This window comes from Pseudophryne corroboree, chromosome 1 (assembly GCF_028390025.1).
Source record: "Pseudophryne corroboree isolate aPseCor3 chromosome 1, aPseCor3.hap2, whole genome shotgun sequence".
Lineage (NCBI taxonomy): Eukaryota > Metazoa > Chordata > Amphibia > Anura > Myobatrachidae > Pseudophryne > Pseudophryne corroboree.
In genome coordinates this window covers 708,828,647-708,848,197 of record NC_086444.1, presented here as the reverse complement: position 1 = coordinate 708,848,197, position 19,551 = coordinate 708,828,647, and the positions used below count along the sequence as shown (strand labels likewise).

Here is a 19,551-nt window from a genome sequence, read left to right as displayed (position 1 = left end):
TTCAAACCAGGTTGCTACCTGCGATGAAATGCCAGGAATCTCGACCTGGGATATTCCTTCAGGACCCTGTCAGGCTAAGCAAAATCCCGGGTTGAGTGCTTCACGTTCAATAACCTGGGAAATTTGTGCTAGTCTGAAAGGAGTATCAGTTAGAGCTCTAGTCCAGTCTTTGCTTTTATGATATAAGAATATTTAGAAAATCTAAATTTGATATTACGGAATTTGACAACAGTGCTTGCCACAGGCATTATTTGTTCAACTGTTTAAAATCTAAATCTTTCCCCTTTTGAGACTCTCTATATACACACAAGAAATTAATTTTTGTTGTTCTGACCTCTGCAGCAGGTGGAGGATTTCCGATGGCAATTCCCACATGATTTTTTTGCATGTTTTCATTGTATAAAGAACTTAGGGGTCTATTTACTAAACTTTGGATGGAGATAAAGTACCAGCCAATCGTCTCCTAACTGCTATGCCTCAGACTGTGTTTGAAAATGACTATTAAGGGGGTACACACGGAGCGATGTTCAGCTCATTTCTAAGCAATCTGACCAGATTGCTTAGAACATCTCTCCGTTTGTAGGGGTGCCGGCGACAGCCGCGCGCCGCTATTGCCGGTGCTAGATTGGCCTGCATGCAGGCACAATGTAGCAGGTCGCTCAGTTCACCGCTGGGTGAAATGAGCGGGCCCTGTTTCCGGCACCCCGTCGTTTAGCACATTGCGCTGTGCTGAGTGGGGGGAGAGATGTGTGCTGAGCAGTCTGTGCTAAACCGCTCAGAACACATCTCTTGGGAAATCTCCCCGTCAGTACGGCCCTTTAGGAGCAGATTGTCTGGTACTTTATCTCCAGCGACTTTATCTCCATGCAAGGCTTAGTAAATAGACCCCTTAGAAATATAGTGCATAATTCAGACCTGATTCAAAAGCAAAATCTTTCTCCAATGGGCAAAATCATGTCCACTGCAGGGGGGAGCAGATATAAAATGTGCAGAGAGAGTTAGATTTGGGTGGATTATTTTGTTTCTGTGCAGGGTAAATACGGTCTGCTTTATTTTTACACTGCAATTTAAATTTCAGTTTGAACACACCTCACCCAAATCTAACTCTCTGCACATGTTCTATCTGCCCCCCCCCCCCCCCCCCCCCCACACTGCACATGGTTTTGCCCATTAGAGGAAAATTTTGCTGTTGCAATCAGGTCTGAATTAGGCCCATAGTCCACGATATTGGAGAGTGCTTGATAAATGTCCATGGCTAATTAATAGGCTTACATTTTGTTCCAGTAGACCAGGCCTGGCCAACCTGTGGCTCTCCAGGTGTTGTGAAACTACATATCCCAGCATGCCCTGTCACAGTTATAGCATTCCCTAATAGCAAAACTGTGGCAAAGCATGATGGGACTTGTAGTTTTACAACAGCTGGAGAGCCACAGGTTGGCCAGGCCTGAAGTAGACTATGTACCCATGCATATTTATTTTGGGAGGGTGTTTCTGGTACCCCCAGATGGTCTTCTAATAGGCCCTACACACTGTTTCTTCACTCCCCCGTCACTCAGCCCCATAGCACAGCATGCTATTGTGGACGTTATTGTCCATATTAGCTTGCAGGCATAAACAAGTCGGCACCAACGATGGACGAGCGCGGGGACGGTCATCGTTGGTGCATACACACTGAAAGATATGAACAAGATCTTGTTCATTAATGAACGAGATCGTTCATATCTTTCAGTGTAATCGGCCAGTGTGTAGGGCCCATAAGACTTGTACACAATCTCACAAACGGTAATTTTCCTAAATGAAAGACATTAAGCCATCCAAAACATTTCCTCTTTGGTGATGTGTTTCTTTATATACAGAAGAGGATTGTAAAGATTGGACTTGCTATCAAAAAGCACTGATATGGTAATGCCAATACTGCTAAATATTTACATTTCATTTAGGGTGCTTATTTTATCTCAACTACAGCAGCAAGTGCAGCTCTTTTAAATGTGAAATAATGAACACTGCGATGTGGAGCTCTGTGACGTGTATAAAAGCATGCATTAAAGACCATTCTGAAAACATAAACGTATTGGTTGGGGGGGCTCTGTTACCATGGGGAATAATTGTACTGCTGTACTTTGGGTTTTAACTTTGTCTGTTTTTCATTGCCTGTGTGTATCCACATTTATAGTTATAGCACATTTTGTTTTTTGTGTGATGAAGGTACCGTATATGGTGTATATTTATATTTATGTACAACTGGTTATTTATGTAGCGCACACACATTTTGCAGCGTTCTAGAATATTTGGCCATTCCCATCAGTCCCTACCACATGTACACACGCACGTTCACGCTAGGGTTAATTTTTGTTTGGAGCCAGCTAACCTGCCAGTATATTTTTGATTGTGGGAGGAAACAGGAGTACCCGGAGAAAACCTACGCAATCACATCGAGACTATACAACACAGGGCTATAGTCAGAATTGAATCCATGGCCTTAGTGCTGTGAGGCAGTAATGCTAACCATTACCCCGTCCGTGCTGCCCCATACATGTGCAGTGCTGTTCGGTGGCACATTCTGGTGCCCGCTAAATGACTATAATTAATTACATTGATTTTTATTAAGTTTGGGATTTATGTGCATAGTTAATCCTGAGAAATACATTATTACTTCTTTAGTGTTGTCTGGTAAAGTAAAACATGTAATTTGGTTATGCCTTTGTTTCTGGATGTGATGTGATTTGGGTGTAACCAGGGCTACAAAGGTTCACCCATCTACTATCAAAATCCATACAATGAGCTGAGAGATTGGAGTTTTTTACATTTTCTTGCGCTAATCAGATGTGTGGATTTATTTTTCTCCTCTTCCAAAGGTGATGCATTGCTGGATGCTGGGGAGTCCATGAAGAGATTAGCAGAAGTAAAAGATTCTCTGGACATAGAAGTAAAACAAAATTTTTTGGATCCTCTACAGAATCTGTGTGACAAGGACCTCAAAGAAATACAGGTTACTAGATCATTATTCTTGCTGTCATGGCTAGCAGTCTGCAAACACAGATAACTGAACTCATTATAGTTGTCCGTGTGTATAATTCAGTGCAGCCTAGTGTGATATAAACTTGGCAGAACCTGCCATAATTTTGACAACTATTTCTCCTGCAGGGTCCACAGGATATATTGGGATATGATTGACAGCGGATTTGCACCAAATGGTCAAAGCTTTTCAGCCTCCCAGCATGCAACGGGCATATATATATATATATATATATATATATATATATATATATATATATATATATATATATATAGATATATAGATATATAGATAGATATATAGATAGATAGATATATATATATATAGATATATAGATAGATAGATATATATATAGAGAGAGAGAGAGTAAACGCTGATTTACATACAGGACTAAAAGCAACACTTTAAAAAGACTTTTCATACACTTTAAATGAAGCCGCTGCGGCCGCTATACTTAATCCACAACCTACGTACTTATTACACCATTAGCGTACAGAGTCCCGTACCGTGTACGGACTTTGCGTACAAACGCCGCGCTGACTGTACAAAGTACACGCAGCGCGCACACACCCAAAGATACACCGTGAACCCTTAACAGCTATGCATGCGATAGTAATACACTTTAAACCTTAGCAGGGAAAGGAAAACACGACACCAGATTGTATTAAACTGCTGGGTTCCGACACCACAACATATTACTGAAAGGGGGATACAATAACAAAGCAATACAGTACAAGAGAATAATGGCTACAGTGAATGGTACATACTTGTTTGTATTTCGCCGCGCTACCCAGTCTGGTCCTCGGTCATCTAGATAGATAACTTTGAGAGTCTTGTGTGACCAGGCCTGCAGCTGGCTCTTTTTATGCAATCTTCCAAAACTTAACACAATGGATACTGTAATCTTTGTCCATTGGACACAGGGATTGTCATTTACAGTACAGGAGAGGTCATAGGTTGGTTTGAATAGGTGGGCGATGTCCGTTCAAGATGCACTTGTGGGTGGTCTCCTCTGGGTTCCCGCCGCATACCTAATGTACAGTAAATACAGTTTATATCTATATTCTGCTCCTGCATATAACTATTCGCAGGAACGTGCGATCTTTTGCAAACCAACACCGGAATATTACCCTTAAAATACCATACAGCTGGATACCAAACACCACCTTATAACCTTGTTCTGTCCACTCCTATCCTGTAAAGGTGAATCCCTTTGTTCTGATACCATTTAAACTGTTGTAATTTGCTGATGTGGTGCGGGGAGACTATGTGTACATTGTGCACTATTTGGATTAAATATGTCATGTGTTTTGATGGCTTTTCCATACGTTCACAAACTCTACCGTAAATACCCATACCACGCGCTAATGCGCAGGACCGCGGGAGCGACCATACGCAAATTGCGAATATGCGCACGCACAGCAGAACAAGTACACGCACGGAGGCCATCTGTGTGTAGTTTGTACGTGATGTGTGTACTGCAATATTTTTCGACTTTGACAGTCACCAATAAATACCACTACCTAATTCATAAACAGAAAAATATCTATACAATATCTACAGAAGTTTGGATGGTCGGGAGAGAATTGTAGGTGGGAAATATATGACCTAGTGGGATAGTGAAAGCATGTATGTATGAATCCATGTCTGAGGGGCATGTATCATCGTGCCGTATATGTTCTACATAAGCTTCGAGGTATATGTGAAGTATACATTAAATCCTTCTCATCCCGTATTAAGGGTCTGTAAATGGGCCAACAAACACTACCGAGCTCTTTTCGGCTTCTTGTTCCAACAAATGGGGTGCACATTTAGTTGATGATTCATGGATGGGGAAACATATGCGAGTGTTAGTATATGTGGATATCACCTGTCGACTATGTGTGCCATTAGCTGGAGGTTGCAGAGATGAAGATAAGACACATATATAAAAATACATTCACATAAACATTTTGGGTAGGGCTGACGTCTTTTCCCGATGGATGTATCTGGGCAGAGGGGGAGACAAAAGAAAAATGGGTGAAAGAAACAGGCCATGAAATTCATTTGCAATCCTTATCATAACACTGTCTCTATGTATGGGTCATAAATTAAATCTGCTGCTATAACCGCGCCCTCGCTCCTTAGACTCATCAAATTTGTGCCGTGCTTGCGCCGCATTAGAATTTGAACACACCTAAATATCGAACCAATAATTATGACGACTCCCAGGATACTCCCACACTCATAATGACATTCTGAGCCCACTCTCCAAAACCTGAGAACCATTTGTGTGGGTTCAACCATGAGACCCAGCCGGTCAGTTCATTACTCACAGTCGCTAAGGTAAGGTTGTGCTTCCTCCTGAACTCCCACTTCATCTGCAAGATATCGTCCATCTTTTGATCGATAATCTCCGTTGGGTCGTCAGTGGTGTTTGTAATATAAGTACAGCACTTCACACCATATTGAGTTGCCAGGGTAACACAGTACCCACCTGTCACGGCTGTGACATAATTAAGGACCATTCTGTGCTGAATCAGTTCCTTCTTGTAAGCTTGTAACTCCCTTCCCGTATACCTGAAGGTGTTGTCATACATCTCAGTGAGATTCCTCAGCATTTCTCTAACTACTGGCATAGTGAGAATCAGTATATTAAGGTGCAGAAAGCATAAATCATATAATTATTTATATAAATCTCAATTGAATTATATACACCAGAATGGCATCCTTTAACCTTACAAAAGAGATGTTAGACAGACGTGAAAGATTGAAGAACAGTTTGGATGCACCCTTTGGAAATGAATTAAATAACCCAGGTTCATTCAATAGAGATTGGTCGGATGACCTTTTTTCATTGAAACAATTACTGATAAAATAAGGGAAAACGTGGTGGAATAGACTGACATTTGACAGTTACATTAAACACGACATCACACCAAGAGGTTTAAGTCCACGGGTGTTCCCGACATTTGAACTTGCCAACAATGATTTACAGAGGGAGTGGGAAGCAGTGTTGACAAAATGCTCTAAAGATCTTATAAAAATACTAATAAAACATGATGAGATATTACTGACCCAGTACGCACAAGAGATCTCAGTACTGGGGGAGAAATTGAAGAAATTTGAGACCATTGATAAATTCCAACAAGTGTATAATAAATATAAGAAAGAAGTGGAGCAGGACATTATAGAGAGAAAGAAAAGGAAGCTTTACAGGGACAAAACTGATTTTGCACAGGATAAAGTTTATAAATTGAAGTCCTACCCACAGCGATCTAAGAACAGTAACAATATGAATTATACCACTTCGGATCTTGAATCATCCGAAGGAGAGGAATTCTCCAACAGGAGTAGACCCCATAGTAGGGATTTTTTAGAACAAAGCCTGAAGGGGATAAAAGACCATACCAGTATGGAAGAACTAAGATCAGGAGGGGGAAGGGGGGCGAGAAGAAAAAGACAGCAGAGACTGGGGAGAGGAGCCCCGAGAGCGGAGATGAAGGAGATAAATAATGATACATTAAGAATCATCAATCTCACGGATAAAATACTAACCGCAGACCAAAACCAACTACTAAGTAAGGGTCTATCCTTTTCCCGTACGTATCAACCGGATAATTTCGAATGTGAAAAAGACCTGCAATTATTCGTGAGAAAGATACTCCTGAAAAAATTATTTCATACTCAACAACAAATTCAAGGAGAAGCATCCAATCTACAGAGCATCCTCTCTCCAGATATACCAACGCCGTCATTCACAGTAGAAGATCAGGCAGCATTGGAAATTTTAAAGGAATTGTAAATGGGGAAAGAAATTCCCCCCAATCCCTCTCCATTTGACCCTCTCAGAATTAAAACGAAATCTTCCTTTTTTCCGGAATTTAAGATGTCTCCACCAGTCAAGGTATTTTATGATCTTGTATCTCAGGATTTGGATCCTCTATTTACACATGAACGCTGCACCCATTCCCATACAGACAATCTAACGGAAGGGGAAAGAGAGGCATTACGTGGAATAATGCACTGGCAATCTTTAATCCTACAAGTAATTTCCTCAGCATATATAAATAACATCATCTCGAAAGCACATCAGAATGGGATCATAACGAAAAAGGATTCAGATTTTCTCAAGATGGAAAACCCGAAAGTTGCGACCCTTTACTTATTACCAAAAGTTCATAAGAACGAAAAAACTCCCCCCGGGAGACCTATTGTCTCTGGTGTGGGAAGTTTGACAGAAAAGGCCAGCATTTATGTCGATCAACATCACAGACACTATGTGCTTGCCCTGCCTTCCTACACCGGGGACACCATGGACGTGTTAAACAAATTACAGGATATGACAGTGAACCAGGGAACATGGCTAGCCACTTACGATATTAAAAGTTTATACACCAGTATCGATCATAAGAAGGGAGTGGCAGCCATCAAATATTTCTTGGACATGGGGACACACTACAATTTCAACAACTTCCTGATCTCACTGCTAGAATTCATATTAACCAAAAATTATTTCATCAGTGAAGAGAAATTCTATCTCCAGGTTAGAGGGACGGCGATGGGGACAGCTTGTGCCCCATCGTACGCTAACCTCTACCTGGTGATGGTGGGAGAAGGAACACGTGTTCAATGAAACCCTGGAGAAATACACGCAACACATCCTACTGTACTTACATTATATTGATGACGTCCTGATTATCTGGGAAGCAGATGGAGAACTCCTGGATGAATTAATCACCATTCTGAATCACAATGATCTGAATTTAAGGCTTACTGGTGAGAGACCAGAAAGAAAGAAATTTTTGGATTTGTGCATTAAAATTGAGACAGATGGAAAGGTCAGCCCTAACATTTTTCGCAAAAAAACAGCGACAAACAGTATCCTCCACGCCGACAGCTCACACTTACCGGCTACCATCAGAGCAATTCCCAAAGGAGAATTGCTCCGTACAAAAAGGAATTGTTCAAACAAAGAAACATATTTAGAACGTGAAAAACAGGTCTGTGACCGCTTGAGAAAGAGAGTTTACAGCAATAGAAACATTAAAATGGCTGTGAAAAGTGTGGAAACTTCTACAAGAGATTGTCTCTTGACTCCCAAAGTTAGACATCAGAAAGATGAACCAGTTAGATTCATAAGCACATTTAATTCACAATGGAAAAAAAAATATGGAATATTACAAAAACACTGGCAAGTATTAAGAATTAATGAGACATTGAACCAGTTATTACCTGTCAAAGTGCAAAGTAGTTGGAGAAGATCTAAGAATTTACGTAACTTAGTGGTTCGTAGTCACCTCTCGACCCCTGTGAAACCACTTTACAATAAAAAAAGGCTCCTTCCAACGTGGCAGGTGCAAAGCCTGCAAGTACATGGTATCCAAGCAATTCTACATTGACAAGTATGGGAAAAAATGGCCCATACAGAACTTCATTAGCTGCACCACAATGGGCGTAGTATACCATCTAGAATGCCCTTGTGGAAAATGGTATATTGGTAAAACCATACAAGCACTTAAAGTACGGATTTTGGAGCATGCCAACAATATTAAAAATGCTAAACAAGATGCAAGAAGATTCAAGACCCTCACATCAGTAGCCAAACACTTCCTGTACCATCATGGAGGTGAGAACGGAGGTCTGAAAGCTTGCGGCATGCAGAGCATCCAACTGTATCAGAGGGGGTGACGTGGATAACGAGCTGCTAAAGTTGGAAACAAAATTAATTTTCCTGATGGATAGTTTGTATCCAGTGGGATTAAATGAGTACAATAGTTACTCATCATATCTCTAACTTACTTGCTCTTGCTTTATGCATAATGAAGATAAAGGATGATACCTATTCTTCATTAATTCTGGTGGGTAGATCCAGATGGTATAAGGGGCTTATGGATCCATATAATTGGCAAGATCTATCCCCTGATTCTCTCCTCTACATTTAGAAGGTTGAGACTAAGGGTGGAACACGCAAGATATATATATATATATATATATATATATATATATATATATATATATATATATATATATATTTTGATGTTATCCATTGTGACAATGCGGTAAAATAGTTAACACTGAAACCCCATAGTCGTCAACAATTTATATAGATCGGATGACAATATGTTACGGATAATTGGGAACCATAAATGAACCTGGGATCTGCAAAAATAAGGGGTGACATAATTGTTCTTATGAGGAATAATTATATTCTTATGATTACCAGCTCCAGACAGTAGTAAAATACATTGTGAGAGTCAAAGATGAATAATAGAATAAGAAATTAATAAGTAATAAAAATAAAAAATAAAAAACTCAATATAAAATACTTACCCTATGGCCCGAGTCTAGGAGAACCTGTAAAAAGAATAAAGAAAATTACATGTTATGTCTATTTGATTAGACAACTAATTAAATTAATATTAAGGGACCAATATCAGGGGATAAGAACGACCTGATCACCTCATATCCATTTAAGGTTGAAGAACTGTATATCTAATTTGTTATTTATAAGTTCAATCGATAGACTCCCAGTGAAACTCCAGAAGCATTATTTTATTGTATATGCATTTATATATTAGCTAATTCCCTTGCTCTTGACAACAAAAGCGGATACAATATTACTGCAACCTTATATATAAATACACACTTATAATAAGTGAAATGCCCGTACATTTACAATGGGTAAAAAAAGAGGATTGTAAGACGTCCAATAAATAGGAAGGGTAAAGTTTAAAATATATGAAATACACATAGAACACTCAATAAGGTCACATTTGGTAAATTAACAAATCATAACACTGTTTCAGCGGTTATGATTCACTGTAAAACAGCACTGACACAAGTCTACAGTATACACATGTTACTAACACTTTGACACAATTTAGGCTTCCAAATCACACATCACGAGAACAAGTGTATAATTGCACCCTTAATATCCCCTTCCTTTTTTCACCAACACATCCCAGCAAGGTTTAATGTGAGCTATATATATTTCATAAAATGTATTTAATATAACACAATGTGGTTTTGGCTTTGTCACTTTCTGAGCACATTTATGTTTTTCAGCACATCACAGGAGTGTTTTTCTCACGGTTTATTTTGTGGACACTTGGCCATATTTTATGGAATGATGCGTCTAATGTATATTTACAGTATACACATTATTCACAAATAAGGGATATAAGCTTCTTACGTTCAAATATAAATATCAATTTACCATACACAGTCAAATATTACTGATGGGGCTCCGATATTTAGAATCTCATGGGAGAAGAATCACCACATCCCCGATTGGTCCAATTGTACCACGGGACCAGAAGAGGGAAACCATACTGAGAGACACGAAAATAACATTACTGTTGTCCCTAGTAAAAACTATTCAGGCTCCGTGATAGGCTGGGACGTATCACATGATCGAACTTACTCCGTCTAAACTCTCACAAGAAGAAGCCGCACCGCGATTGGACAAACAAATCACATGATGGAGAATCTGTTCCGTGATTGGTGCGGCAAAACTGTGATATTCGGGTTACTGGAGACACTCTGGTTAGCCCTGAAAAAACTATCTGTGAAACGCGCGTTGGTGGTTCACACTATACCAGAGTTTAATTAACTGTGCATGCAAATAGAATGTGTTTGTGTCTACAAATGATTTAGAAAGAAATACACTCCTTAATATAGAGAGATCAGTATAGGACTCAGACTATGGAATCTGACGCTGAATGAAGTTAATGCAAGGCAGCCTAACAGCTAAATACAAGACAGCATGATAATATTGTAGTGAGATCCAATGTCTGACATATCTCTAATGATGTGTACATAGGTGCTTATGGTGCAGCATAGGAGTATACTGCAGCCAAATATTAATACCTTACACACAGCTTCCTCCAACTGAATGGAAGTCTTTCACTGACCGCACTTATTAGTGAATTTGATATAGCTGTGTGGCTGATATTATAAAAGTGTATCGGCTACAAGCTTACAGTTTGTCCTTTCATGATACTGAGTACCTAGCCACTCTGCAGTTACCTATAAAGGATTAATTTGAGTTTAACCACACACTTGTATCTGGATATACAAATGCTGCAGCTTTCTATTGACTATTAGAAATACATAGAGAGCAACTGTGTAACAACTTGATGCGAGTGTCAGGGGTTTGATATTTTATATATAGTGGCAACATATTTGTTACTTGTCTAAGTGCCAAACAGTAGCATATTATACACAGCCAGGGCTCCTTCCAATTAAATTGAAGGCTTCCACTGACCGCATTTGCTATTGAACCACATATAGCGTTGTGGCTAATATTGAAAATAACAATGTATCAGCTACAAGCTCATATCTAAAGGTTGCTCTCTCTTATGATACCAAGTATCCAGCCATCCTGTAGCTATCTATAATAGATTAAACTGAGTACAATCTCATATTGGTATCCAGACATATAAGTGTTGCAGTTCCCTAGTAATCATTATGAATACATAGAAAACCACTGTGCAATAACGTGATGCGAGTATCAGGGGGTTTAACATTCAATGCATAGTGGCAATACACTTGGTACCTGTATAATTAATTTTCCAGATAATTAAATTTAAGTATTATATCTTCGGTTGAGGAAACTTATCTGCTTCAACTGATTAGTACTCAAATCTGCAAGGATATTGCAGTGAATTCCCTTTGATAAGTTTTCTATAATAAACAGCTACTGGTTACAACACACGTATAGTATATGGAAATAAATTACAGTATAGCACGTATGAGTGACGGATTACTGTCGTGTGTGTGATAATCATTACAAGACCTAACACAGGTTTTTGAAACCCGGGATGCAATTCTGACTCAGTATATTCAAAGGTAGAATATGACCAAAGTGTCACAGGACATGATAATCACTGCAATAGAAGAGTAACATACAGCACTAATAATGTTGTTGATCAGGGTGCTGGTCAGTGTTATAGCCATTGAAGATTGGATATCCAAATATTAATCAACCGAAAGCAATCAGTGATACACTAGCATTCATAGATTTATTAGAAAATGTAATTTGGAGGAAACCAATACAAGAAACCAGTCATTGTGATACAAGGAGTGTAGAAAGTCTTTATTAACATCTAGGAAGAAATAAGCACAAAACATAACAATAAGAGAGGTCATAGTACCCATCAATTATACTTATTGGCAGTGCACGATACTCTGAGTACAGTGTGTATTTTTAACAATATATGTCACATTTTGTCTTGTTATTGTATGTTGGTTTTTAATATTTCACAGTTACAGGCTTTTTAACAATATTCAAATAAAAGTTATATTTTATGTATTCAACTTTTTTTCCTGTGCGCCACTCAAGACCAATCCTTTTCCCCTTCTATAAATAAGTCTCTTACCATTGGCAACAACCCCAACTGTGGCAGCACCCCCACAATTAATTCAAATGTATGAAATAGTAAACAATGTGGGGTCAAATAGAATAATATAGTTCATATTACTAGTGCAGTAGTCTCCCCGTCCCCTTTCCGTAAAATAGTGATCTCAGTGATATTATCTATCAAGTTCGCTAGCGCATGGATATACCTATAATTTATAGTTCCTCTGGCAGTAATGTCAAATGCGAGAAGGAACTGAATCCCGGTGGATTCGTGGATCAAATCAGAGGCTGCGTGCTCTGCCCTATCTATGAGTTGTCTCTTGATGATGTGTTTGTAGTGAGTATGAGTATAAGGAGCCTGAGCACTGCGGTGAACGTCTTTCATTTTATCATGGGTTATGGTCATGACATCTGGTAGTACTCTCCCAATATAACACAATCCCTCTGAGCTCGGGGCAAGCCACTTGTACGCCTTCCTCCCACATATGAAATAGGCATCATCTGGGAGAACATAGGGGACAAAATATCACATCACCATATTACAAATTTTCCAAGTAAAGAAACCAGTCCCTAGTTCTCTCATCTGCTCATTACAAGTATCGGGCTGGATGATATGAGCACAATACCCTGACGATACTTTAACAACCCACATGGTCTTGCTTCCACAAGTATACCTATACCGGAAATACCTCCCACTGTTGGCTATTTGGTGTACAAGTTCAGAGTCTATGGGTATCCTATCAGCTCTGTATGAAAAGGTCATTGTCTGGTTATTCCACGTCACTTCCCAATTTCCCGGTTTTCGGTAATTGGAAATATTAAAACACAATAAGGACCTGTCTACATGATACTGGTGGAGCTTCAAACTAGGGGGCCTAGAGATATTGAATTTCTTGTCCACCGGTCTCCAACCCCACAATTCGAGTACCTCATCTATTGCTAAAGGGTAGGGTACTAATCCTGACTTACTCTGACCTTGAGGTACTTGTGAGCACACCCAGCATTCTGTCTGGTTTAAGACCTTACCCACTAGTGAGTGGTAATCACTCAACGGATGGCGGTCCATGTCGATATTAAGGTTGGACTGACATCTCTGGATGCACCCATCCTCTACTATATTCTCACAATTCCTACAAATACAATATTCATCAGACAATAACCCTTCACAGTGCCTCCGAGCTCCCTGACTACCAGAGCGCTTACTGATGCCAGCCTTTACTAAAGTGATGTGCTGCTCCTGAGATCCTACAAATTCATACTCTCCATCAGAACCCATTCCAGATCCCTGCTCGACCTCTCTGGGACCCTCACCAAAACAAACTGTCCTGATCAAAACCAGAATTACTAACAGAACCCTAAACGCAGTCTCTTGTGATCGATCGATTTCGTTAGGGGAAAGGAGGAAAATAAGAAGGAGAAAAAGAAAGGAAAATGCAGGGGGAGGTGAAAAAAGAAAAATGGTACGACAACCGTTCTAGATCTTGTTACTCTCTGTGCTCAGATGCCCTTCAACAGTCCTGCCACTCAACTTTCCCGTAACAGACACTGCAGTGATACGAGATTCTCTACACTCTGCTCTTTGTCACGAGTTCTCTCCGGGTCAGCGACCTTCTTGCAGTGGGACGAGTGGACCCAAGTCTCTCTTTCAGCGACCTTCAATGCTGTCGTGCTGGTTAACAAGACATGGTATGGTCCTTCCCACCTGTCTATGAGGCAACCTGAGCGTAAGAAATTTCGAATCATCACATAATCCCCAGGCTCAATGTCATGACAATTACTGTTCGGTAGGTCAGGGATCACCGGCTTTAAATTTCTTTGTTGATTTCTCAGCTGCTGGCTTATCCCAACCAAATATTTCACAGTCACTTCATTATTACATTTCAAATCATCCTGGGGGTCTTTCATTACATGAGGTTGTCGAACATAAAGAATTTCAAAGGGTGATAAGTTAAGGGGAGACCTGGGAGTGATTCTGATGCTGTACAACACTAGTGGCAAAGCTTCTGACCACGACAATCCAGTCTCAGCCATTAATTTGCTCAGCTTGTTCTTAATAGTGCTGTTCACTCTCTACCTTTGCACTTGCCTGTGGACGGTACGGAGTATGCAGCTTGTTATTAATTCCCATCAGTTTGCACATGACCTGAAAGACTTCACTTGTAAAATGGGTACCCCTGTCACTTCCAATTATTCTAGGGATACCATATCTGCACACAAATTCCTGCACAATTTTCTTTGCAGTGAACGTAGCAGTATTTGTGGCAGCAGGGAACGCTTCTACCCAGTTGGAAAATACATCAATACAAACTAACACATATTTCAAATTCCTACAGGGTGATAACTGTATGAAGTCGATTTATATTACCTGTAAAGGTCCGTCTGTAGGAGGGATATGGGATGGCTCTGTTGGTATTGTCTTTCCAATATTCTTCCTCAAGCAAGTAAAGCATGTCATTGCTCTCTTACCTGCATGAGAAGAGAATCCTGGCGCGCACCAGTAGGCTCTTTACCAATTTGCACATACCCTCTTTGCCCAGATGAGTCAGACCGTGTGCCGCCTCAGCTAGGCTTGGAAGATATGCTCTGGGGGCCACCGGCTTACTTTGTCCACCTGTCCACAGTCCTGAGGACTCCTGGCCATACCCCTTTGCCCTCCAGACTGCCTTTTCCGTAGGGAACACACATTTTGCATTTCAATTTATTGTTGTGTGTTGATCGTGTTAAATGTCATCAGTGATGTGATGTTCGTTTGTATGGGGGTGCTTGCTGCTGATTTAGCAGCTTCATCTGCCCGGCTGTTACCAAGTGAAATTGGGTCTTGGTTGTAAGTGTGTGCTTTGCACTTGATAACAGCCACTCTGGTTCCTGTATTGCTGTCAAAAGCCTTTTGATGTGGGACGCATGCGCTACAGGTGTGCCAGCTGCCGTCATGAAATTTCTGAGGCGCCATGGGGCCCCGAAATCATGCACTATACTCGAAAGGCGTACCTAGAGTCTGTGTATATATTAGCTGACTTACCCTTGGCCAATTCACACGCTCTGGTTAGGGCGACCAGCTCAGCAACTTGTGCTGAGTGCGGTGGGCCCAGGGGTTCAGCTTCTATGATACCTTCGTCATCTACAACTGCATATCCAATGCACAAGTTTCCCGATTCTGTCTGTGGCAACTACCGTCACTGTAGAAGGTAAAGTCTACTCCTTCCAGTGGGTTGTCACTAATGTCAGGTCTCGCTGTGAAAGTCTGATTCAGGTATTCCATACAATCATGCGTATCAGTGTCTGCACTAAATCCTCCTTCACCAACATTCTCATTCTCCACCCTTTGTGCCTGTCCAGGCACACTTGGCAAGTCAGTTGCAGGATTTAGTGAGCTGCATCTCTTAATGGTGATGTTTACCGGGGCCATCAGTGATAATTCCCACTTTGTAAACCGAGCAGATGAGAGATGTCTGGTTTGGGCTGAGTTTAGTAAGGCTGATACTGCATGAGGTGTATGAATGTTCAGGTCATGTCCTAACACTATGTCCTTGCTTTTACTTACCAGCAAAGCTTTCGCTGCAACACCGCAAGCAAGTGGGGAGAGACCGCGCTACAGTGTCCAACTGTGCACTGTAGTAAGCTACCGGTCTGCTGGCATCACCATGTCTCTGAGTTAAAACCCCTTCCGCGCACCCTGCACTTTCTGTACCGTACAATTCAAAGGGCTTCTCATAATCTGGCATACCTAATGCAGGTGCCTGTGATAGGCACTGTTTGAGTCTCTCAAATGCCAGTTCGGACTCATCTGTGTGCGAGATCCGTTCTGGTTTGTTCGAAGAGACCATTTCTTGCAAAGGTAAAGCCAGTATAGAGAACCCTGGAATCCAGTTTCGACAGTACCCACACATTCCAAGGAAAGTGCGGATCTGTTCCTGCGTTCGTGGCAGAGTCATGTCGCGAATCGCCTGTATTCTATCAGCAGTGAGGTGTCTAAGTCCTTGAGTCAAGCAATGTCCCAAATATTTGACCCTGGTCCGGCACAACTGCAACTTATCCTTTGAAACCTTCTGTCCCGTTTGGGAAAGATGAAACATAAGCTGTTTTGTGTCTTTCAAGGACGATTCGAGTGAGTCAGAACACAACAATAAGTCGACATACTGTATTAGTACTGATCCACTCTCAGGTTGAAAGGATTGTAAACAGTCATGCAAAGCCTGGGAGAAAATACTTGGGTTGTCAATGAAACCTTGGGGGAGACGAGTCCAGGTGTACTGTACTCCCCTGTATGTGAAAGCAAAAAGGTATTGGCTGTCAGGGTGAAGAGGGACAGAAAAGAAAGCAGAACAGAGGTCAATGACAGTGAAGAATTTTGCAGTAGAGGGAATTTGCATGAGGATGACAGCTGGATTGGGCACTACGGGGAATTGGCTCTCAACTATCTTGTTTATCCCCCTTAGATCCTGCACTAGTCTGTAACCCCTCCCCCAACTCTTTTTCACAGGGAAGATGGGACTATTGGCGGTGCTGGACGTCCTGACTAGGATGCCCTGCTGTAGCAACCTCTCTATGACAGGGTACACTCCTAATTCTACCTCTGGCTTCAGAGGATACGGAGGGATTTTTGGAGCTATCCTACCATCTTTTACTTGTACTACTACTGGAGTTACATTCGCCATCAATCCAGTGTCTTGTCCATCTTTGGTCCAAAGGGACCCGGTATTTGTGAGATCATTTCCTCTACCTTTGATGGACACTTGTCTATAACAGTAGAATGCGACATTAGCCTTTGAGGGGTGTCTAATATATCTTGCACTTCTTGAGCGTGGTTCTCGGGTATATCCAAGAAGACACCCTCAGGAGTACAGTATGTGACACACCGCATTTTACACAATAAATCCCTGCCGAGTAGATTAGTCGGAGCCGATGCAGCCAGCAGAAAAGAATGTTTGGTTTGCAAGGGCCCTATCGTAATCTCTGCAGGTCTACTCAGAGGGTATTGTTGCACCGTTCCTGTTACTCCCATTGCTCGAATCATTTTTCCCACGGTTTTTATACCTTATGTGGAATTCAACACTGACCTGGCCTGCCAGTCCCTCCTTGGTGGGTGCCTCCTTGTTTCCCCTCTATGTGGCTCATAATCTCTTCTATATGGTCCCTGATCCCAATTATGTGAATTGTAGTGTGGTTTGTATTCTGGTCTAGGGGGTCGGTATACGTTGTGTGTACCTTTTTATTCCTACAATCCTTTGCAAAATGTCCTTCCTTCTGACAATTATAACATTTTACTACACGTGGCTTACCATCAGGGGTCTGGGGTTTTGGCTGATGTGGTTTTGTTGTAAGAGCATTTATACTCTGTCCACCTGAGACTCCCTGTACTTACTGATGTTCCGGTTGTGCTCGATAGCGGACTCTCTCAATGCAGCCACCAAGATACCTCTCAATATTTGAGGGTAAACACACTCGTAGCACTGTTCGCCAATCTTTATTTGTAGGCTCATGGGCGTTACCTAACTCTTTAATGAATCTCTGGCATCCGACTAGATCTTTCCTGGGATCGGGAAATTCAGACATAATTGATCTTAACTCTGCCCGGGACCAGGGACAATGCATGGCAATGTTCCTGATGGGAGTTACTCCCTGAGCGTCAGTTCTCCCGTTGGGAACTGCAATCACCCTGACAGGATTTAGTTCAATTACGTCCTTCTGGTTTGATTCTACAATGTGGGGAGCTATTGTTTCTGCATAGTGTATGGTACCGTACTTACCTGTGGACACGACCTCACTTATCCCTCCGCTAGGGGGCCTTGCTACAACTCTTGATGGTTGGGCCGTGCCCACTTGAGTATCTTGTATGGTGGCTGCTAGAGAAATTGACGATATCGTGCTGGGATCATCTTCCTGCTCACAATCCTGAGGAAAATGTAAAATGGGATACAGCTGGCAAGGGTTAGCGTTAGTACATTTATCAATCACATTCCTATCCTGTACCAATGCACCATTGCTTGTAGCCACTTTCTCCCCAACAATATATGGTGGTGGTGGTGCGGTCGCCATTGTTTTCCCGCTAGGTTTGGAACCTGCTGCGCGAGCTAATTCCCTTTGCACATCCCCCTCTTGCTGCCATAAGTTTAAACAATCTGTTTGTCTAATTCTTTGTTTTCTGGATTTTATCAGACATATCCTTATCCTTAAGTTCTGCAGTACCTCCTGTTCAAAGCTGCTCACCTTAGGGAATGGTACCTTATCTTTGTCAGTCATACGTAACCATTCATTGCAAAAAGCCTCCATGTGTGAACCATACTTTTCACACATAATAAACCTTGCTGACCCTCTCGGTCGCAACTCTGACCTTTTCGGTCCCACTTCTTCAGCCTGAACCCTAGCTAACAAACGTCCACTGCTTGTGCAATTGGATCCCATCGCGGACATTTTGCCAATAAACGCAACCCCCAATGCACACCGCAGATAGACGGTGAAAGACACCTAGCGCTTTCACTCGCTCCTTCTCCGCTGAGTACCACGACTCACTCCAATAGTGAACACCGCGTACCCAGTGAGGCCCTATTGGTTTCTATTAACTGGAAGTGTTAGGACTGACTTACCTTTTCCAGTAAATATCCGCCGCTGGAGATTTTCCTGAGAGACCCGCGAAAACTCCCTATACACTTCTTATACACAAATCACGCTTGCGTATGCTCTATACAGCGCTAATGATACCGCGATTTTACGCTAAAGCTCGTAAAAGGGGTATCAAGTTGCGCTATGTATCGCACCCACAAACGCGCGGTCCAATTGCACAGCGTATAGGTACTTGTTACCTATCTGCCGTACAACCACGGGTCAATGTACAAACTGACCCTCAGCGTAACAAAAAACCTTTTTACTTCAATGCTACACAATGCACAATTCCCTATTGCGCTCCTCTGCAAATCTCCTCACGATTTGCGTATTAAACCTTCTACTAACGTGAGTCAGCCGCCTCACGCCACCAAGCCTCCACTTACTTGATGTACCACACTACGGGATCCCGAATTCCCTGGGTTCAATATCCACTCACTCCTACGTTCGCTCACTCAAATACACTTTGGTTTTTCTGTACAGAAAATTTCAATTCATTCAGATAGGCAGCTTTACCCCAGAGGCAATACAGTTTAAACAAAAGTTTTAGTCTTATGGCAACAATGTGAGAGTGTATGCAAAGTATGGGTGT

At 41.5% G+C, this 19,551-nt stretch overlaps 1 protein-coding gene across 1 annotated transcript in view; it reads left to right on the top strand.

Annotated features, from left to right (window-relative positions):
- SH3GL1 (SH3 domain containing GRB2 like 1, endophilin A2) overlaps positions 1–19,551 on the top strand; it is a 209,527-nt gene that overhangs the window by 112,800 nt on the left and 77,176 nt on the right. Inside the window, exon 5 of the mRNA XM_063914897.1 lies at positions 2,856–2,989. Within this exon, the coding sequence (XP_063770967.1) occupies positions 2,856–2,989 (134 nt within the window). The remainder of the gene's footprint in view (positions 1–2,855; positions 2,990–19,551) is intronic.